Source organism: Lithobates pipiens, unplaced genomic scaffold (assembly GCF_037356315.1).
Source record: "Lithobates pipiens isolate NorthernLeopardFrog02 unplaced genomic scaffold, aLitPip1_a1.2 Scaffold_13, whole genome shotgun sequence".
NCBI lineage: Eukaryota > Metazoa > Chordata > Amphibia > Anura > Ranidae > Lithobates > Lithobates pipiens.
The window spans coordinates 411549902-411573358 of record NW_027507718.1 but is presented as its reverse complement, the minus strand read 5'-3'; the positions used below and the strand labels follow the sequence as shown (position 1 = coordinate 411573358).

The window sequence follows — 23457 nt, the reverse complement described above, 5'->3', positions numbered from 1 at the left end:
CATATGCATACAACAAATTACACCCCAAAACACATTCTGCTACTCCTCCCAAGTATGGCGATACCACATGTGTAGGACTTTTACACAGCCTGGTCACATAGAGAGGCCGAACATTGAAGTACTACCTTCAGGCGTTCTAGGAGCATAAACGATACATCTCATTTCATTCCTACCCATCACACTTTTGAAGGTCCTGGAGCACCAGGACAGTGCAATTACCCACAAAATTACCCCATTTTGGAAAGCAAACACCCCAACGTATATTCTATGAGGCATGGGCTGCAAATAGGTACTTGGGTACTCAGATGAACTGTGACAGGTACTCAGATGAACTGTGACAGGTACTCGGGTACTCAGATCGACTGGGACAGGTACTCAGGTACTTATATGGACAAATTCAGGTATCTGCTCCCACTTCCAGGGAAAGATCTGTTTCTCTTAGTAATGATGCTGGCGCCTGCACCCGGAGCCGAGGGACAGGTCAGCATCGGGTGCCGACATCGTGGGTTCCCAGGACAGGTACGTGTCCTTATATCAAAAGTCGGCAGCTGCGGTATTTGTAGCTGCTGACTTTAAAAAAAATGTTTTAAACTCTGCTTTAATTGTACTTTAGCCAGTCACTGCCTTGACAACAGCACACTCAGCATAACCTGCGCATAGGACTTGGTCTGCCCTGTCACCAGCTTGCAGCAATTTGTGGAATTTGGTCACAAGATACACCACTGGGTGACATTACCAGTTACTTTTCACTCAGAAATAATAACAGAATATGTTAGTGTTGCGTTTGTTCTTTTTTGTACACAGGTCAAGATAAAACCTAAAAACCTAAAAATGCAGCGCAAACAAACAATAAACAAACAGCAAACAATAATGTTGTATTGCACACATGATGACTTATTCAGGAAACGTTCATATATTGAAAGATGGAGAAATAGGTGAAAGATTCCCACACCAATCTTCAGTGCACAGGAGAAGCACACCACACCACCATGCTCACAGCGGGTCTCCTTACCAGATGAAATGGGCCCTCAGATTATAGAGTGGCCAACTGGGCGACTAACCATAGAGAATCCTCCAATCAGTTCCGGACCCCCGGAACTGTGTCCTGTCGGGTGTCAGTTCCGGACACCCGACAGGAAGGTTTTGAAACAATCTCCCAGACATCCAACAGAACAATCCAGATTGTAGAACTCGCAATCTCTCATTCACATGGAGATCACCAAAGTAACAATTGAACACAAGAGAAACTCCCATAGTGAAGAAGGTTAAAATTAAGTTTAAAGCTTTATTGTAGTGTACTTACAACAAGACTGGTTAAAACTGCATTCTAAACAAACATGTAAAGCTGAATGATGCCTGCAGCTGGGGGCATCATTCAGATATCTTTTTCAGCCAGCGATTCCCTGCACCGTAAGAACAATTATAGCAGCAGTTCAGCCGCTTGATCATTCTTACAGGCGGTGGAAGGGGATGCCCCCCTCCCATCGCCCTTCTGTGCTTCTACTGGCTCACCAATATGATTGGGAAACTGGAGAAGGAATCCGCTGGCGCCAGAAGTTGAGCATAGAGATTTCCTTCATAGAGATGACCTTTGGAGGCCCGGGCACAATGTTATGTCTGCCCAGCAAGAAGTAAACATTGCCGGGGACTCAGTTGGAATGGCCGAAATCGTTTATTTTTTTGATCTCCAGCCTAGAGAAGAGATGTGGGGTCTTATGGGGTCCACATCTTTCCATAAAGAGGAACTGCCACACACACTGTTCCTATTACAAGGGATGTTTACAGGGGACGAGGAGTGCTTAAAGCGAAAGTTCCACTTTTGGGTGGAACTCCGCTTTAACACCTAGCTTGCGGGGAAGGCACCCAGAGAAGCACCAATGGGGGACTTCCAGAGGAGGAAGTAAGGGACCTTTCAGTGCAATTTGCATAGAGCAGGTAAGTATAACATCTTTTTTATGTTAATAAAAAACAAACCTATACTAATAGTAATTAGATTTGACAGACATAAACAGGCAGATCAACTAACAGAGAGACCACCAGAGGAAGATATGTTTCATTACATTAGCGCTCCCACATTTGTGATGCAACACAGCAAAATAGCAAGGCATGGATTGGATGACGTGTGACCTGGAACTAAAATCTGCACGTCCCTTTAGCGAACAGGGCAAACTAGGTGAATGAAAACATGGACATAGGTGACTCGATCAGCTGTGACACTACTCACTGCAGCCACAACATATGAGCCCATCATTAATTAAGGCGAACAAGCAATACAGGAAATATAACTATAATTGCAGTCTACAAAGCCTTTAAGTAATGAAAACATCTTCCAGAGGTCTGGTAGCTCAAAAAAATACATAACAAGGGAAAAAACAGAACTATTTTGGATCATGCAGCTGCAAAGTAGGCAGAACAGGCAGCTAGGTGATGTTTTTATTATTATCTATACAGGGGGCTATAGCATTTGGTGGACAATTGTGGATTAAATAACATTATATGGCACAGTTTTATATTGCACATTTTTTAACGCATTGAACACAGAGCACTGTTTGTTTCAACATGGAACTGACTATAAAATGAGAAGTGTGACTGAGTAACAAATGGAAACTGGGAACTAAAAAAATTGTACAAAGATAGGGGCACTCTCTGAGCATGTGTATGCTGCCCCGGGTTATCTGTTTAGGCCCAAAAGTGAAACATGAGATTGCTGTGATCCTTCTATTTCATGCCATCATTACCAGAAATAATGTGATGAGTGGCATAGCTGTGATGACTTCCATCCACTCTCTCCATTATGACAGTCGAAACTAGTACCATATCCATGTGGTGCACAAGCCCCATAAGGTAAACAAAAAACTTCCTTTACCTGCCCTGACTGAACCAAATCCTCCTTATCTCACATTTTGAGAGAGACCAGCGGGAACACAAAGGATCGCAGTTCCAGCACTGACTGTATGCGATAAGGGGTGCTTGAGTTAGCTGCATGGTCTATTGATACTGGCTGCTGGGGGATCTATTCTAGTTGGAGGGGATCCAGTTTTGCAGGGGGGTCTATTGTTGCTGGTGGGGACCTATTGTTGCTGGGGGTGGGTCTTATATTGCTGGGGGTCAGTGATTGTTAGGAGAGATGTACTGTTGAGGGAGGGGTCTATTGTTGCTGGCTGCTGGAGAGTCTATGGATGGGCTGAACACACAGGAAGAAGAGGAGAAGGAGGATTGTGTCAGCATGGATGTAGAGTATAACACTCAGCAGCAGTCTTGAAGGAATGGTTTTCAGTCCGCAGTAACCCCAGGAGTTGTACGTGGCTGGGAAGTTACGGATAATGTGATCCTTAGTGACCCAGAGGACTCAGAATCGAATGCCTCTGCAAACGTACTCTGCATGGCCTCCCTGATTCTGCAAAGCCTGCGAAAGGACCTTAGGATTTGTGGTATCAAGGAGAGGGATCGTTACTGGCTGGCAGCCCTTCTTGATCCATGTTACAAGGGTAAGGTTGCAGAACTCATCCTGTCTGAGGCTTGGTTCAGTCAGAGGAAGAGCGGTAGAGAAGGTGGCCGGCTGACCGATGACACTTTTTTAGTCCTCAGCACCAAGGTCTGATTGGTTCAAACAACCATCGCCAGCATCTGCATTACATGGTGCAGGAATATCTAGGGGCAAGAGCAGACTTGGAGACCGTTCCAACAGAGCATCCACTGGGTTTCTGGGTCATGAGGATGGACCACTGGCCAGAATTTGCTCATTATGCAATTGAGCTACTGCCCTGTCCTACATTCACTGTGCTTTCTCTTTCAGTGCTTCTGGAGGGTTTGTAACGGATCAAAGAGTACACCTGTCCACAGACTCTGTTGATAGGCTCACATTCATAAAAATTAGTCAGTGTTGGATCAGCAGCTATCAAGCACCTTATGCTGATGTAACTGATTGAATTTGCTATGGATGTGGGATCCCTTAAAGACTGCCTATGCTGACTATTCTATTCCTCCTCAATCTTGATGATGCTAGCCTCCAACAATATTTTTGGTTTAGGGTACCACCACCCAAGGCCCAATTTTTCTGCCCCTGTTTAACAGAGGCATGTAATTACAATTTTTTTATCTAATATTTCACAGCAGGGCCTGTTCTTGCACTCAACAAGAGTATCTTTGAGGAGTTACAGTGTTGTGGCACCACCACCACCACCCAAGGCCCAATTTTTCAACACCTGTTTAACAGGGTCATGTAATTACAATTTTTGATATAATATTTCAATGCAGGGGCTGTTCCTGTGCCCAAGAAGAGTAAGTGTGAGGGCTTACATTGTTGTGGCACCACCACCACCCAAGGCTCAATTTTTCTGCCCCTGTTTAACCACTTGTTGACCAGCCGCCGTCAGTCATACGTCGGCAGGCTGACACGATCCCACGAGCCGACGTGGCTGTACACCGGCTCCTTTAAGCGATATAGCAGGTGCGCACACGTGCCTGCTGCACTGTGGGGGAGCCGATGCTCGTGAACGGCGGTCGAGCGATCATGGGCACCAGAGGCAGAACAGGGACATGTGTGTGTAAACACATCCCTGTTCTGTTCTGAGAGGAGATGCAGATCCTGAGTGCCTAACAGCTAGGAACCACTATCTGTCATGTCCTATAGTCAGTTCCTTCCCCCTACAGTTTGAACACACAATCAGGGAACACAGTTAACCCCTTGATCGCCCCCTAGCGTTAACCCCTTCACTGTTAGTGAGATTTATACAGTAGTCAGTGCATTTTTATAGCACAGATCTCTGTATAATTGTCAATCATCCCAAACATGTGTCAAAAGTATCCGATGTGTCCTCCATAATGTCGCAGTCACGATAAAAATTGCAGCTCACCGCCATTACTAGTAAAAATAGAAAATAATAATAAAAATGCCATAAATCTATCCCCTAATTTGTAGACACTATAACTTTTGCGAAAACCAATCAATATACGCTTATTGCGATTTTTATTACCAAAAATACGTAGAAGAATACATATCAGCCTAAACTGAGAAAAAAAATAGCTTTTTAAACAACAAATTGGGGATATTTATTATAGCAAAAGTAGAAAATATTTAGTTTTTTTCAATATTGTTGCTCTTTTTTTGTGGGAAAAAAGTAAATTTTGTTTGGGTACAGCTTCGCATGACCGTGTAATTGTCAGTTAAAGCGCCGCAGTGCTGTATGGCAAAAAAGTGCTCTGGTCAGTGAGCAGCCAAATCTTGTGGGGCTGAAGTGGTTAACAGGTGCATGTAATTACAATTTTTTATATAATATTTCACAGCAGGGCCCATTCCTGTGTCCAACAAGAGTATCTGTGAGGGGTTACAGTGTTGTGGTCCCACCACCACCACCCAAGGCCCAATTTTTCTGACCCTGTTCAACAGGGGCATGTAATTACAATTTTTTATCTAATATTTCACAGCGGGGCCCATCCTGCGCCCAACAAGAGTATGTGTGAGGGGTTACAGTGTTGCGGCACCACCACCACCACCCAAGGCTCATGATGGGCTCCATCATGCTGGAAAAGGCATGATTCATCACCAAACTATTCTTGGATGGTTGGGAGAAGTTCCTGCTGGCAAAAGTGATAACTAAGTGGCTTGGGAACAAAACATCGTCATTTTGGGTCCATGACCAGGAAACTCTCCAGACCTTAATCCCATTCAGAACTGGTGATCAATCCTCAAGAAGGCTGGTGAAGAAAAAAAAAACACAAATTCTGACAAACTCCAAGCATTGATTATGCAAGAAAGGGCGGCCATCAGTCAGGATGTGGCCCAGAAGTTGCCTGACAGCATGCCAGGGCAAATTGCAGAGGTCTTGAAAAAGAAGGGTCAGCACTACAAATATTTACTCTTTGCATAAACTTAATGTAATTGTCAAAAAAAGCATTTGACACTTATGAAATGCATGTAATTATACTTCAGTATATTATAGTACCACCTGACAAAAGATCTAAAAACATTGAAGCAGCAGACTTTGTGAAAATTAATATTTATGTCATTCTCAAAACTTTTGGCCACGGCTGTATTAATTAAGGGCATTAAAGTACAACTAAAGGCGAAATATTTTTTTAGTTTTGGATACAGTGGAGAGGGATTAGAACACCTGTTCGTTTTTATTGCTGTCTGTGCTCCCGTCTGTCCTGTTTTATTATTTTATTATTGAAAGTTAAAGTAAAAGAAGTAAAAAGAAAATCCCAAATTTTGTTTGTTTGTCCCCAGAAAAGTAATAGAGAGAATATCTTCCAATGTGGATACTAGCTCAGATGACCTGGTGGTTAAGAAATTCCCTTAATTTGCAGAGATTTCCTCTCCCTTCCTGTTTGGCTATGGGACAGGAAGTGCAGGTAAATCTCGGCAATAAAACAGAGATGGCGGGGAAAAAAAACTGACAGGGGTTATATTCTTCCCTTACTCTATCCAATATGAAAAAAAAAAAGTTTTTCCCATAGTTCTACTTTAAAAGAGAAGTATGGGAAACAATTTCCAATAATCATACTTACCTAGGTGGATGCAGCATCGGACTGATGCTGCATCAATCCCCCGCTGCCTCTGCACTGAGAACAGAGCCAGGGAACACCACCGATGGCTCGGTTCTCTAAGTTTCCCGAGCAGAGAGATGCTGCCTGTCAGTCAGTAGCTCTCCTGCTCTGCTCCTCCATGCTCATTGGAACACTGAGCTATGGAGGAGTGGGGAGAGGCCATTTCAGCGGCTCGCTGAGAGGCTGAGACAGCCATCAGTCTAGGCACCTGGTGGATCCAGACTCCCAGAGTCCGGATGATGTGGTCCCTGGACATCTGATCTGTGTGATGTCAGCAGAGAATAGATTTCAGACCGCTCTCTGCTGAAAATGGCTCACAGGAGTGAAAAACGAATTGCACTCCTGAGACCCTTAGGAGAAGCCCAGCCAAACAAGCTCAGGCTGGACTTCTCCTTTAAGTGAAATTTCTGTCTGCTCCTCTTCTGTCAGAATGAATCACTTCTGACAAGTTTTCCTGAAACCAAGAGAAAAAAGGTGACAGGGGAGGGACCTCCAGCTGATTGACAGCTTTAACTCTGTTCCTGTGAGCTGTGTGAAAGGGGGGTGGGGAGATTCCCTCCAATCAGCTCTCAGAGCTCTCCTTACTGAGCTCTGGAGTGTGACTCTCTGTCCCCTCTTTGCTGACAGTTCAGACAAGCTTATATATTCTGAACTTTGAATGGATATAGAGAAGAGAAGACTGAAGATAAACAGGTACAACTTATGAAAGAGGATTTGTTTCATCTCTGTGTATCAACTAAGGCCAGTATGTAAGGGTTTACCAACACTTTAAATGAATGTTTTTGTACCTGGAGTTCAGCTTTAAGTTTCATGAACTCTTAATATTTAACCGATTGGCAAAAATCTTTGTGTTTTCCTTTTGTAAATGTTGCTAGTACCCAAGGGTGCTGCTATAAATTCTATAGGGATCCCTGGTAAACAGTGTGTTATGAAAATGAACAATTGGTATTGTTACACAAAATGTCAGCATTTTTCCTGGCCCAAGAACTGAGAATTTTAACAAAAGCATGTCCCCCTAGCAAATTAACAGCATTCTATGTAAACTGACGTTGGTAATGATTGTTTTAAAATAATTTGAGGATGAATTGGCACCCTGAATTCAGACTGTAAACACTGATAAAAGCAATGAAAGGATTTCCTGTTCTTATGTTGTCTGAGATAAGCAAGAAAAGTTAGCAAGAAATGCTTGCTCCACATTCAGTGTGAACCCATAGCAATAACACATTCACAGAGCCTTGCTTTAAACTTTAGTGCTAAATGCTAGTTTTGTTTTTGCTTTTTCACCTTAATCCATTCTCTGCTTTGAGGTAAAAAATTTCCCCATATCCATAAAACACTTACCTAGATTCCTTGATCTGGGTCAAACTGCAACATTTCCACAACTTCTAGGTTATAAAAAAGACTCAGAGTAGGGAAATGACAGGCCCCTGCTGCTTTCAGCAGTGTTCCAATGGATGCACTCACCCCCCTCATGAAGAGCATGCATGTGTGTCTCTATAGCAGCCAACTGTAGAAAGGGAAGCGAGGGCACTGGCCTAACCACAAGAAAAGGAACATTTTTATGGTTGAAGATATACACTCTCCGGCCACTTTATTGGGTACACCTTGCTAGTAGAAATAAATAAATACCACGCTAGAAAACACAAAAATTGCTAAAAAGCTGCAACAAAAACCATCAAATATCCCTATGGTGCAAATAAGTATTATAAAATAAGTTGCGCTAAAAAATAAACTATCACGCTTAGAGTGACACAAAATTAGAATAGCAAATATTGAAATGATGATAGTTCAAACAAATGTCGATATGCACAAGGATCAAAGGGTGATAAGTGCACAAAATTAATTAATAAATGAAGAAATGAATATAGATGAACAGCAAAGTCCTCTAAGGTTATGTATTCCAATGTCCATCACCGTTCACTGAGGATAAGGTTAAAATGGAGAGAGGAAGGCCCCAGGCCCCAGGAAGTCGTAAGCTTTTACGAAACATGTAGGGTGGTTCCTTTTGCTGACGCCACCAGGATTTTCTGCATGCCCATTTTTGATGTGTTTTTGATGCATTAAAGTGCGTTTTTGATGCAATACAGTGCATCCCTCCCCCTTTTTTTTCTTACCTTAAATAAGGATATGTGTGTTTCAGTGAGTTTTTTGGTGGGTTTAGGTGCATTCTGGTGCATTTTTGATGCATTTTACATCGTTTCAGTATAGTCCAGTGCAGGAAAAAATATTTTTCTGGAACTGGAATACACTGGAACTGCAAGCACTGGTGTGAACTATGCCACTGAACACCATATAACCTACTTTCCATGTGTTTTTGATGCAGGAAAAAAAAGCACTGGGCTGCATGTGGTGTGAACTGGCCTTCAATGCATTGAGTTGCTACCGTGTGATTGGCCGATTAGCAATTTGTGTCATCAAGCAATTGAAGAGGTGCCGTGTACCTAATAGGACTTTCCCAATTTTACAAATTAAAAGCAGGATTATATGATCTAATATGAAAGGTCCAGTACAACTGAAAATAGTTTTATTTTGGGGGGCGTGTCCGGACGTGGGCGACGGCGGACGTTTCCTTGAGGAGCTCCGGTCCACCGCCGCTAATCCAACGCCATCGGGGCACTACGAGCCCGCATCGGACCACGAAAACCGGCCTGCTCGGTCCCCTGGACCCCCGGAGGCAATCCAAGCTGATATTGCTGAAGAATACGGACGGCACACGGAGGAATTCATTTTTTGTCTCTCCGCGGCTGCCACCATCTTGCTACAGTCCTGTCCATGTCCATGTTTGGAAGAGTCACTCTCACTTTTCATGTTGATACAATGCCAAATGAAAATCTAGAAATTTTACAGTTATCACCCAAAAAAGGAACAGAGGGGATGTCTTTCAATGGGAGTACCTGCCTTTTTGGATATAAAGTATATGTGGGGAAGGATACAAACAACAATAGTAACTTGACATACGTTCTAACATATACAAAACTAGAAAAAAAAGTTTTAGGCCGCGTACACACGGGCGGAAACATTTTTTTTTTTTGCATCTTTTTTTGTTTGTTTAGCAAAAAATAAAACTCCCAGCTGTAATTAAATACCACCAAAAGAAAGCTCTATTTGTGGGAAAAAAAATGATAAAAATTTCATTTGGGTACAGTGTTGTATGCCCGCGCAATTGTCATTCAAAGTGCATCAGCGCTGAAAGCTGAAAATTGGTCTGGGACTGAGTGGTTAATGCACAATAAAAAAAAAAAATTTGTGGAGAATAATACTTGGCTATGTGTTTTACTTCAAATGGCAGTTTGGGAGTAAGCAGTTACATTTAAAAAATACAATGTAAAATTAACGTCACCAACATAGTTGTATCTTTGAACTTAAAAACTATGGGCTAATGGTGTTGTAGTAATTTGCCCAAAAAAAAAAAAAAAGCATAATAATATTATTCTTGATATCACTAGAAAAAAAAGCCTTTGACAATTTGTTTGCAATAACTCCATCAGCAAAGCAGCTTCATTATTATCCCGTTAAAGAAGAAAAGATTGTGCACTACATTTCGAGATTTCATAATTTGTCATGTCACGAATGTTAATTCTCCATTACGAACGCTAGTTTATGAGACCCACCGCTTCTGGCTCATCCTTGCTTCTGAGCATGCATGTTTGTACTTTGGACTTTTGTCTGATGGACTTGTGTACACACGCTCAGAAAATCCGACAACAGACATTCGTCTGTGGAAAATTTTAAAACCTGCTATACAACATTTGTCCGACAATTGACCAATGGATCGCACCATTGGTTGGATTTTTCGCCAACATCCTGTCATCACACATTTCCCATCAGGAAATCTGATCATATGTACGAGGCTTTATATAGCTGTCCTCACCACATTGCTAAGATATAGAACCACAAACTGCAAAATCGATTCTCAATCAACCACAGTCTAATTTTGTAGTTTGCAAAGAGACATTAAAGTGGTTGTAAACCCTTACAAACCACTTTGACCTACAAGTAAGCCTAGATTAAGGCTTACCTGTAGGTCCAAGAAATATCTCTTAAACCTATACGGTTTAGGAGATATTTACAAAAAGACAGGCACCGCTGTCTACGGCGCATGCGCTGTAGACAGCAGCGCGCAGACGCACTGAGCCGGCCGCAGATCACTGTGATATGCCGCTTGTGCCGGCTCCCGTGCGCGGGAGTGATGTCATTGCGGCTCCGGCGAATCACAGCGGGATACAGGGCAGCGGCAAAGACGAAGACGGAGGACTGCTTTGGGGGGTTCGTTCTCAGGTAAGTTATTCATAATGAGCTAGTATGCTATGCCTTTGCCTTGCAGGTTGCTTTTTTTTTTTTTAATAGCCTTTACTTCCTCTTTAAAACAGATGTCTCAGCATGTCTTTCTATTGTATAATAGCAATGTGATTTTATGGGGTTCAGAGTACGTCCTTCACATCAGGAGGTGCAAATCCCCTCAACTAGCAAAAGAAGGAAGTTCTATCTCCCACAACCATGGAATTACGCAGTTCGGATCTCTTAATCACAAAAGCAAGAAGAAGGAAAGAACAGTAAGAAAAATTATGAAAAGAGAAAAGCAAGGGGAAGAGGCAAAGACTCCACGCTCTGGTCCACATGAACCAGATCATTAGTTAAGTATCTAATCCATAGACCTTATTTTCAATTCAAATAACAAACATGGCTATACTTGCCTGCTCTGTGCAATGCCTTTGCACAGAGCAGGCCCAATCCTCTTTTTATGGGGTCCCCCATCGGTGCTCCATGTCCCTCCTTTTTGGTGGGTGCCCCCATGGAAAGCCGCTTTCCCTGGGGGCACCTGTGCATGCTCCCTCCGCCTGCTGACACAGACAGCGGGACTCGCCCCTGTCCCCTGCGTCACAGCTTTTGATTGACAGGAGCAGGAGCCAATGAGGAGGAAGACAGCTGCGGGAGCTGCTGTGCTCATGCACATCGCTGGATCAGATTGGGCTCAGTTAAGGAAAAAAGGGGGGGGGGGTGAAACACTTTGAGCTTCTCTCAGAACATGTATTTGGTGTTTTTATGTGAGCATGGCCACATAGACTAACATAGAGGTGATTTTACAGGCAAAAAAATAAAATGCTAAAACCCTCTATAAGCAATGTTTTTATACGCCATGTGCATGAGCTCTGAAGCCACTGTGCACCCAAAACTGACATTTCAGATTTGCAGGTTGCTGGAACGTCAGATTCTATGCTGCTTTCTCATAATTCTCAGAGCTTCTAAAAGCAAGACATCCCCAACAAAACTCCCAGTTTTATCAAACTGTTGGCACTATTACAAGGTCAAAGAGGGTGTCACACTATCTGGATGGTGGATGGCAAGGAAAGCACCTTTGCACACATTAGATTTTGTTCACTTCAATCACCTTGCACAGGTACAATATAAAATCTATACTCAAACATATAACGTTTTGCTGGGAAGGATAAAAACAGAATAACGGAAAGTCTGAAATATGTACATTTCCTGGAGAAATTTCTGCTCCAGTTTCCCTTTATCTGTAATGTAATATAAGATGTAATAAATGATAGCACTCATACTACTGTCAGACTCGTCAGGTTTCTGCATGGCGGAAGTAGTACCTAGGTGTAAATATGGAAAGAGATAAGGGAATTCAAACTCTTGCCAGTGTTCACAAGGAAGTGCCTCTGTGTTAGAACGTTCACCACACCTGTGTTTCCTCTGTCAGGGCCGGTTTATACCAGTTAAGGCACAGGAACCCGCTTACTTTCCTGTGCAAGTGCAGTACATTTCAGTCCCATTCATTTGAATGGCCTGAAATTGCACAGCACTGGACCAAAAGTAGTATACTACTGGACTGTATGGTACTTCTGTATCATACACTCTGGTGCAGGCAAGCGCACTGTGTTTGCGACCTGCATTATTGGTGTCGTTAGCATTACATTTACACCTGCTGCAGGTGGCAAGTGCAGTGCAGATTATTGCAGGAAAGGGAGCATCGCAGTAGTAGGTTCTGAGGTAAGTAAAACCACTGAACACCAATGCTGTTTTTTTTTGCTGATACCAATCCATGAGGTATTTTACTGTGCTGATACTAATCCATGAGGTATTTTACTGTGCTGATACCAATCCATGGGGTATTTTACTGTGCTGACACCAATCCATGGGGTATTTTACTGTGTTGACACCAATCCATGAGGTATTTTACTGTGCTGACTCCAATCCATGGGGTATTTTACTGTGCTGACACCAATCCATGAGGTATTTTAATGTGCTGACACCAATCCATGAGGTATTTTACTGTGCTGACACCAATCCATGAGGTATTTTACTGTGCTGACTCCAATCCATGGGGTATTTTACTGTGCTGACACCAATCCATGAGGTATTTTAATGTGCTGACACCAATCCATGAGGTATTTTACTGTGCTGACACCAATCCATGAGGTATTTTACTGTGCTGACTCCAATCCATGGGGTATTTTACTGTGCTGACACCAATCCATGAGGTTTTTTACTGTGCTGACACCAATCCATGAGGTATTTTACTGTGCTGATACCAATCCATGAGGTATTTTACTGTGTTGACACCAATCCATGAGGTATTTTACTGTGCTGACTCCAATCCATGAGGTATTTTACTGTGCTGACACCAATCCATGAGGTATTTTACTGTGTTGACACCAATCCATGAGGTATTTTACTGTGCTGACTCCAATCCATGGGGTATTTTACTGTGCTGAAACCAAACCATGGGGTATTTTACTGTGCTGACACCAATCCATGAGGTATTTTACTGTGCTGACTCCAATCCATGAGGTATTTTACTGTGCTGACACCAATCCATGAGGTATTTTACTGTGCTGACACCAATCCATGGGGTATTTTACTGTGCTGACACCAATCCATGAGGTATTTTACTGTGCTGACACCAATCCATGAGGTGTTTTACTGTGCTGACACCAATCCATGGGTTATTTTACTGTGCTGACACCAATCCATTGGGTATTTTACTGTGCTGACACCAATCCATGGGGTATTTTACTGTGCTGACACCAATCCATGAGGTATTTTACTGTGCTGACACCAATCCATGAGGTATTTTACTGTGCTGACACCAATCTACGAGGTATTTTACTGTGCTGACACCAATCCAATGGGTATTTTACTGCGCTGACACCAATCCATGAGGTATTTTACTGTGCTGACACCAATCAACGAGGTATTTTACTGTGCTGACACCAATTCACGGGGTATTTTACTGTGCTGACACCAATCCATGGGGTATTTTACTGTGCTGACACCAATCCACAAGGTATTTTACTGTGCTGACACCAATCCACTAGGTATTTTACTGTGCTGACACCAATCCACTAGGTATTTTACTGTGCTGACACCAATCCATGGGGTATTTTACTGTGCTGACACCAATCCATGGGGTATTTTACTGTGCTGACACCAATCCATGGGGTATTTTACTGTGCTGACACCACCAATCCATTGGGTATTTTACTGTGCTGACACCAATCCATGAGGTATTTTACTGTGCTGACACCAATCCATGAGGTATTTTACTGTGCTGACACCAATCCATGAGGTATTTTGCTGTGCTGACACTAATCCATGAGGTATTTTACTGTGCTGACACCAATCCATCGGTTATTTTACTGTGCTGACACCAATCCTGTTTTTCTTTTCTCTATTTGCATCACTGCATCACTGACATTGGTCGTCCTGGGGATTTTTCAGTAAATGTATGTAAAAAGAGTATGGCAGGCATTACACATACAACATGTGGGTAACAATGTTTAAATGTCAGAGCTGCTGTTCAGTCCCTCACTACTGGCAGATATCTCTAAGATATCTCTGATAGCACTGACACCAATCCCCAGGGGATTTTACTGCACCAAAACCAATCTTGGGAGTATTTTCCTTCACTAACACAAATTCTTGGAATATTTTGCTGCACTGACACCAATTCTGGTTTGTTTTTTGTGCACTGACACCAATCCTAGGGGTATTTTACAGTACTGACACCAATCCTAGGGGTATTTTACAGTACTGACACCAATCCTGGGGGCATTTTGCTATGCTAACAGCAATCCTGTTTTTTTATGCCGCACTGACACCGGTCTTGTTTTTCTTTTCTTTTTTTGCATCAGTTCATCACCGGCATTAGTCGTCCTGGGGATTTTCAGTATGTTACTTACATGGCAGGCATTACACAGAGAACATCAGGGTAACTAGTTAACGTCAGAGCTGCTATTCAGTCCCTCTGACAGATACCTCTAGTATTTTTCTTAACATATACAGAATAAAATATCACAGGAAAGCTGGTACCATGACACAGAGACCAACAGAGTGTAGAAGAAGAACCCTTTATGCTGCCTGTGCCCACTTTAATCAGTCGATCAGGTTTAAAAAAAAAACCTTCCTGAATCCTCCAGATCTTTACTATGAATTGGAATCAATACCAGCTGATGTAAAACGTAAATCAGCCTTAAGATTTCTTATTAGGCATCATTCATTAGTAATAATTAGTATATATTAGTACATTTGCTGCACATACAAGGTTCAAGCTTTAAAACCTCCACCAACCTGTTTATTTAATTGCAAGCAGATCATTATAACAACTACGCTAACAACCGAGGAAGTTTTTATAGAAAATAAGATCAATGTCTCCAGATCTGTACTGGAGAAAACTCGGATCTCCACTTACATTTCATGTGATCTGATCCCAGGTATAGAAGAAAAAAAAAGACGCAGTATTCATCTATACAATAGCCTAATACAATTTCATATAGCTAAGATATGACATCAGAAACACCCATCCCTGCCCTTCTCTCCGCACATTCATAATGGTTCTAACCTGTTTAGGATGCTCATTTCCACTGGGATGAACTTTCAAATGGCAAATAAAAAGAAGAATCATAACAGGAAAACGCTGGCGATACGTTCTTGATCCTTGCACTTTCAACAAGATGAAGGAAGTTTGTAAAGATCCCACACATTACATTCTTAGAGCTCACGCCAACTGCAGTAACTGGAAAATCAGGTTGAGGTGGAATTGTCTGAATTTTTGTACATAGGGCTCAGTTTACTGAAAGCAAAAGTAACACTAAAGTCTGCCTCCTCTATGCAAAGTATGGGAAAAGGTCAACATACACACTATTAGATTTTCTGCAGACTTTTGTCTTCAGATTTACAAAAATCATATAATATGAGGTCAAACCTTAATGCCGGCCATACACGGTTCGACTTTCGAAAGAATTTTCTTTTTCGAAAATCGTATCTAAGAATTTTCGTACAAATTTCACACCATTAGTGAGGCTGCAGCAACAGCCAATTTTTGTGCGGAAATCAAATTTTAGGAATCGGACATGTTGGAAATTTTTGGAAAAACAAACGAGAGAGTCGTGCTAGAAATGTAATAAGAAAAGAAAATTTACGGAGAGAAAAGAAGATTCCCAGCCACGAAAATTATTTTCTGTAGCAACATGAGGTGAAATTGAAGGCTTGGTCGGCCAAATTTCGAAAATCAATGGTGGCGCCATCGGATCACAAAAAAAAAAAACTTTCTGATTTTGAAAAGAAAATTTGTTCGTATGGCCTGCATAAGAGTTCAATTAGTCATATATAATCAACCATAAATTTGCTTTTCTAAATACAAATTGTGCTTTTTTTCAGAAGTGGTATTATTCCCTCAAGAAGATTTTGCTTATACTTGCACATTTAGAAACGCGTTCGATATCCCCATCTACTTTATCTCATTGGAAATCCCCGACGAAGGAGCAGCAAGAAGCTGGGGAGTACCACTTCATGATTATATCAATGTTCATGTAATGTGATAATAATATCGCTTTTTGTCTTGTCCTTTTGCTTCCATTCTTGGAATTTTTATATAATTCTATTTGTAATAAAATTATATATGTTTTTTAAACAATGTATTATCTTTTTTCAACTGTCTTTAAATCCCACATTTTGAGGTTTATTCGTATATTCTCTTTCAAGGGATGATGGCAATTACATATATAGCCATATGCGTCTTTACTTCTTCAACATTTGCAATACATCTACTGCAGCTGTTGACTTAATTTAATATACAGACATTTTTCTGTCCAGGGATGCAGAACTATCCTCACCCGAGCCATTTCTTCAATCAGCTTCGGGTCCAGGCTCCTGCATCTTAAGCAAGGGAAACTGGTAATGAAGCCGTGCTGTGCTTTGTGAATGGTCCCGCAGTCTTCTGGGACCTATGATGTGGGAAGGGGAGGAATTCCGGGAAGGTTCTGGATGTTCCTGGAATGTGATAAAAGTGCTGCAGATGGTCTCTCCTTCCTCTTGCAGCGCTGGGACTACAGGAGAAAAAGCTCCAGTAATCCAGAGGACAGAGCTACCCTCCCTGCCCCCCTTTCAAGGTACTGAGCTGTGTGTCAATGGAGGACTTGGTCCGGGCATTTATGCAGAGAGTGGGCTGTAGTGGGAGAGAAGCGTGGCTGAGACTCTGCATGGAGATGGCTGACACTGAAAAGGGGAGCCTAAGGGGCGGTGGCAGAATGGAGGAGGTTTGGCCACAGCCAGTGCAGCCCTCCCCTCAGAGGAGAACGCAGTGAAGCTTGCCTCCTGAGTGGCTTGTGGATGTGGGAGGTGAAGAGGAGGATACCAGGCTGACGGGATGAGCTGCACAGGACGGATTGGAGGCGGTGCACAAGACATGGAAGAGGAGGATCTGCTCCAAGTCACTAGCCGCAAGGAGGGGCAGAGGGCGTCCTTAAAGAGGAGCTGCACCTTTAAAAAAAATATTAAAAGCCTGCAGCTACAAATATTGCAGCTGCTAACTTTTAATAAATTGACACTTACCTGTCCCAGGGTCCAGGGATGTCGGCAGCAGGTGACGAGCGATCGCTCGTGTCTCTGCTGCCCCAGCCGCTATCCTCTGTCAGGGAATCGGGAAAGTGAAGCATTGCGGCTTCACTGCCCGGTTCCCTACTGCGCATGCGAGAGTCGCATTGCACATCTCCACTGGTCCCCGCTGTGTCCTGGGAACTGTGTGTTTCCCAGAACACAACGGGGCGGGGCATCTGCGGCTAGCTGCGGATAGCTTGTCCCGAAAGTGGGTGCAGATACCTGGATGGTATCTGCACCCCCCTCCCCCCGAAAGGTGCCGATTGTGGCACCAGAGGGGGGGAGGGATCAGATGAGCGGAACTTCCACTTCAGGGTGGAGGTCCGCTTTAACCACGGAGGGGTGGCAGAAAAGAACAGCACTGGCCGCTCCAGCAGACAGTCTTCAAGCAGCAGCTGTCCCACAGTTGTCGGCCCCACAGAGTGACCTGGCTCCGGGCACACTTTTCCAGGGTATGCCTCCAAGCTTGAGTGTGCCAGCTGTGACATCCACCAGCTTGGCAGGGTGAGTTTTCTCTGTCTACTGTGTATCCCCCCTGTGTCTGCTGTTACAAGCTCTGTTTCTACACCTGTGTTAGCACCTCCTGTGTCACTGAGTCAGCTAAGCAGCACAACAATTGTTAGGGATACACACATTCCCACTCCTGCTAGCATGGGTGTAACTAGACTGTCAGTACCTTAATCCTGTATGAAGGAGACAATGCCCTGTGAGATTTCTCCTTTGGGGTACCATTTGACTAAGTCAGTTAAGGAGAAAATCTGAAGGGGGGAATTTGTGGATGTGTTATCCCTCATTCCCGTTACAAATGATTTTATTTTGAAATCGGATAAGAAAGGGGAGGATAGGCAGGAGGAAGACAGGCGTAGACCTATACCCCGCTCTTTCAATAACTACAGGCATTTTTTGTTTTTGCCAGCGTGTTAGAAGGTGGAGGCCTGTTTCAGCATTTAGATCACGTGTTGGAGGCCTATAAAAATGTTGGCAGTTTGGGCTGGTACACCTACTATGAGTCGTTTCGCCAAATACCGGCGGTCCACCCATCTTCAAGATGGGGGATGAAGGATGTGGGCCTGTGGCTTAATTTGATCCAGCCCCAAAGAGGGCCCGCTATTTGGCAGAATCCAGTTAACCCTATCAGCTCCGTTTATCGCGGAGGTTACGGTTCTTCTTTTAATAAAAAACAATGTCGCTTTAATGCCTCATGTAAATATAGGCATGAGTGCTCATTTTGTGCAGGGCCACATCCAGTGGTGCGATGCTTTAAGAAAATGGCTGGATCTGGACTCCCATCTCAGCGGGATATTTTTCCTAAAAGCCTGCACGCCAGTGAGGCTGGAAAACATGCACCCATGGCAGGAGTTATATCCAAACAAGGAGAAGGCGTGTTTGCTAATTGAGGGTTTTTCTGTAGGTTTTCTGCTGCTTTCTTTTTCAGGCACTGGATACACTATTGTAGGTGATTTAAAGTCGTTCGATCGGTTTTCAGAGGTTGTGCGGGAGAAAGTTTTTAAAGAGATAGGGGAGGGTCGCATGGCGGGCCCTTGTCAGTCTCCACCTTTCAAGGATTTCCGCATCTCTCCACTGGGGGTGGTCTCCAAGAGGGAACCAAATACGTTCCATCTGATACAACATCTCTCTTTTCCTAAAGGGAGATCATTGAATGATGAAATTGATAAGTCGCTTTGTTCAGTTGATTATGCGACTTTTGAGGAAGCGATTGTGAAGGTTAAGGCCTGTGGCCTAGGGGCTTTGTTGACTAAAGTTGACATGAAGTTGGCTTTCAGGCTTTTGCCAATCTCATCGTTCTTTGGGTTTTTATTTGGACGGATGTTATTTTTTTTTGTAAAATGTCTCCCTATAGGATATGCACTGTCCTGCACGTATTTTGAAGCTTTTTCCACTTTTCTCCATTGGGTTATGTGTTTTGAGTCTGGACAAGAGTATGTAGTGCATTAATTGGATGATTTTTTATTTATCGGTCCAGCGGGATCTGTCTTTTGTTCTCGGCTGTTGCGTTTGTTTGGCGAGATTACAGAACATTTTGGTGTTCCACTGGCCACGGAGACTTTTTTCCCTGCGACTTCAATGGAGTTTTTAGGTTCTTTGATTGACACCGAGGCAAGGGAGTTTAGTCTGCCATAGGATAAGATTGACAAAATTAGGAACTTTATTGCCTTTTTCTTAAGAAGGCAGAAGGTGTTGTTGAAGGAGATGTAGTTTTTATTGGGCCTCCGGGCTTTTGCTTGTAAAATCATGACAGTAAGGAGGATTTTCTCCCGACATCTGTACATTTCAACCTTTAAAACATTTAATATCCCTTTTGCTCACATATGCTTAAAGGCCCCCCTCAAGGATGACTTGGTGGTGTGGGCCAATTTTTTAACGTCCTTTAACGAAAGGTCCTTTTTTCAGTCAGATTTTATTTTTGCTCCAGATTTTCGCTTGTTCACAGATGCAGCGGGCTCTAAGGGTTTTGCGGAAATATGGGAATCGCATTGGAGTTGTGGTGCTCGGCTGGAGACATGGATTCGAAAGAAAGATTCTAGAAACATTGTGCTGCTAGAGCTCTTCCCGATTTTGGTAGTAGTGTCGCTTTGGGGACATTTTTTTGCGAACAGGTGGATTCGGGTCAATTGCCTTTCTTCCAGCTCTTTGTTTGTGGTTAAGATTTTGCGTCATCTGGTCTTTTTATATTTGAAATTTAATATCTGGAATAAGGTTAAGTACACACCGGCAGTTTTAAATACTATAGCGGACTCTCTTTCCCGTTTCCAGATGCCGCGTTTTCACCAATTGCTCCCTGGGGGCTGACGCGGAAGGGACGGAGTGCCAAGCCTACCTGTGGGAACTGATTTAACACCAGTTGTTTAAGCTATTAGACACTCAGTCACTCCTCGTACATGAGCGGATTACATTGCTGCCTGGAGGAAGTGGATACATTTCTCTGGCGCTAATGGATTTGCTTTGAATGCTCCCAAGGAACAGGCAGTTCTTGCTTTTTTGGCCTTTTTGATGGAGAGTATACCTTCTTATGGACTTTTGGCAAAGACCCTAGCTGGGGTATCTTTTTTCTTCCTAATGAGAGATTTCCCGTCCTGCTCAAGTTTTTTTTACAGTGAAACAGGCATTGAAAGGCTACAGGAGGAAAACTTTTGCCCCGGATGTTAGACGGACTATTTGTTTGAATATTCTTAAGCGCCTTTGCGAGACCACGCTTTTGGTTTGCTTTACCAGTAATGAGGCTTTGCTATTTAAGGTAGCTTTTGTGTTGTCTTCTTTTGGGGCTTTTCGGATTTCTGACCTGCTTCCAGCATCCAAAAGGAGTTCTTTGGAATGCTCTTGGAACATGTGCTTGTGGAACAAGGCTGGGTATGCCTTTTTTTTGAAGCAATCTAAAACCAACCAGTTGGGCCGGGGGGAATGGGTGATTCTAATGGCCTGTGGAGATGTGGCACTGGTGAATGGGTTTTTGGCAGCATGTGCAGTACCAATTTTCATATGTCCTGAAACACTGTTTTGGAAAATTGGGTTTACAGAATTTGAAGTTTTCATCCCATTCATTCAAAATAGGGGCAGCATCTGATGCTATGCAGAGGGGTTTGCTGGCCAAAGCCATAATGGGTATGGGAAGATGGAGGCCCAATAGTTTTAGGAGATATATCAGACCTAACTTTTTACTTTGATTTCCTAGGTTTTCAACATTGTGTATGGATTCTGTGCCACGCTTACATATACTGGGCATGGAAGTGTGCGGCTCAATGCAGGTACTCGGTCAACTTATCTTTACAGCCAGAATCCTTTGCTCTGTACTGGAAGGGTGTGAAAGGCCTGAAGTGGCAGCAACTATACATTCATTTATCACAGTTATATCAGTCATGGCCACCACCTTAAATCCTAATAGTTAATTTATCAGTCATGGCCACCACCTTCAATCCTAATAGTTAATTTAGGAGGTAATCACTTGGGTAACATTCGAACTTTGGATCTTTTGTTTATGATCAAATGGGATCTTTATCGTTTTCTTCCCTGGATACAATAATTGTTTTTTCAGAGATAGTTCCCCGCTTAGCTTCCCCGTTCCATAGAGTGATAGAGAAAATGAGTAAGAGGGTCAATCGGCAAAGGCTAAGTACATGCCACTGTTAGGGGGTTTGTCAGGGACCTACCAGAAGTAAACAGGCGCATTTGCGTGAGTGCATGCGCACGCGTGCTCCTCCGTGAACTGAGCATCGGCGCATTCCCATTACTGTGCGTCAGCACGCGTGAGAGATGTGCGGGCGTTCGTGTGTGTGTGAGCGCATGCGTTAGGTAGCACTGTTTGGCACCACTGAGCACATAAAGGTTCTCCAAGTGCGCTGGTGCGGCGCTGTTTCGTCTCAGCTTCTGTGTTCCTGATTACCATATCTGATTATCTGCTGTTATACCGACCCAGCTTTGTCTGACCTCTCTGCTCTCTCCAACCCGACCCGGCCTGCCTGACCCTGCTACTGCCTCTACCTGTGATCTGTTGCCAACCTCTGCCTGTTTTACCGATGCTGCCTTTGCCTGCTGTTTCTACCTGCCTGATTGCCTGCTGACCCGGACCGTCTGACCTTGCTCCGGTCTGCTGCCCTGTCCAGTGTGCTGCTGTACCTCCGGCTCTCCTCACAGGCTCCAGTGACCGCTGCCTTTGCACTCATTAGCTCTTCAGTCTTCTGCCAGCCTTGGTCCATTATCACCTGCAGTCCAGCCATCCCAGAGGGGTGGACTCTGCCACCGATACCAGCGGATCCTAGACCAGCAGGTACTCTTACCCACTGTGCTCTCAAGACCACTGTTCCCACTCCAGTGGCTCCTGAACCAGCCTTGTAAGAGAGGTCTCCTCCTACAAGTCAGGCTCCACCACCAGGTACCTAACAGGGTTTTGCTTATCGGCACTTGGATCTGGAGGGAGGAATTCCCGGGGCTTTATAGGCAGAACGGGGTCCACCTTTCAGATGTGGGTACTGATATATTCAACCTTGGGCTGCAAAGCAGCATTGAAATGGCTGCGTATTTGGGGTAAGCCGTTCTTGTTTCCCAAGGCCAGCTGGTGGGAATATATTTCTTTGTTCAATAAAGTTAAGATGCCCGAGTTCTGACAACTGGGCAAAAATTTGCTGTATCTTTGATTTCATGTGAATATTGTATTAATATGTTTTGTCTTTATGAATTATTGTAAACCAATAAAATGCAGCGGCCAATTTTTTGCCGAATGGTGTGTGTGTATTACTCTACTATAAGGTTGTATCTGGGGAATTAAGGTAATGGGTAAGTGTGGCCTGTGGTTCCTTGTACAAAAGGGAGCGCATTATCTGAGCCCACTTTCTTACGATGGCCGCCACCCAGCCCTGTTTGGCTGAAATGTGCATGTTTGCCATTAAATTGCATAAGGTATAGGATGATGAGGTACTGTCACTTTAAATATTTAAATGAAGCATGCAAGGTGGTTCAATAGGAATTCCAGGGAGGTTCTGGATGTCCCTGGAATGTGATAAAAAGGCTGCAGAGGGTCTCTCCTTCCTCTTGCAGCGCCAAGACTACAGGAGAAAAGGCTCCCTCCCTCCCTGTCGCAAGCATTTTGTGTAGTCGGGTCACCCTGGAAACAGGGGGGGGGGCGTATTTCTTTGTTCAATAAAGTTAAGATGCCCGAGTTCTGAGAACTGGGCAAAAGTTTGCTATATGTTTGATTTCATCTGAATATTGGATTAACATGATTTGTCTTCATTAATTATTGTAAACCAATAAAATGCAGCGGCCAATTTTTTGCCAAATGGTGTGTGTGTATTACTCTACTATAAGGTTGTATCTGGGGAATTAAGGTAATAGGCGAGTGTGGTTTGCGGTCCCAATAACGGTAGAGAGTTCAATACTTGCTGCAATAGAGGTGTGTGCAGTAGTGAGCCAGGAGGGCAATGTCCCAAGATATTTCAACATTCCACAATGTGCCAAATAAACTGTATGTGTTGGAACATAATAGTTTATTTAAGCAGTATGCCAAAG

At 43.4% G+C, this 23457-nt stretch overlaps 1 protein-coding gene across 2 annotated transcripts in view; it reads right to left on the bottom strand.

Annotated features, from left to right (window-relative positions):
* The window catches only part of TEC (tec protein tyrosine kinase), a 142246-nt gene that overhangs the window by 96742 nt on the left and 22047 nt on the right, over nt 1-23457 (bottom strand). The window contains exon 1 of one of the 2 annotated variants that reach the window (XM_077477525.1): nt 15401-15552. The exons of the other annotated variant lie outside the window; for it this stretch is intronic. Within the exon in view, the coding sequence (XP_077333651.1) occupies nt 15401-15417 (17 nt within the window). The 5' untranslated portion in view covers nt 15418-15552. Of the gene's footprint in view, nt 1-15400; nt 15553-23457 lie in introns of those variants that run through there. 2 annotated transcript variants of the gene reach the window in all.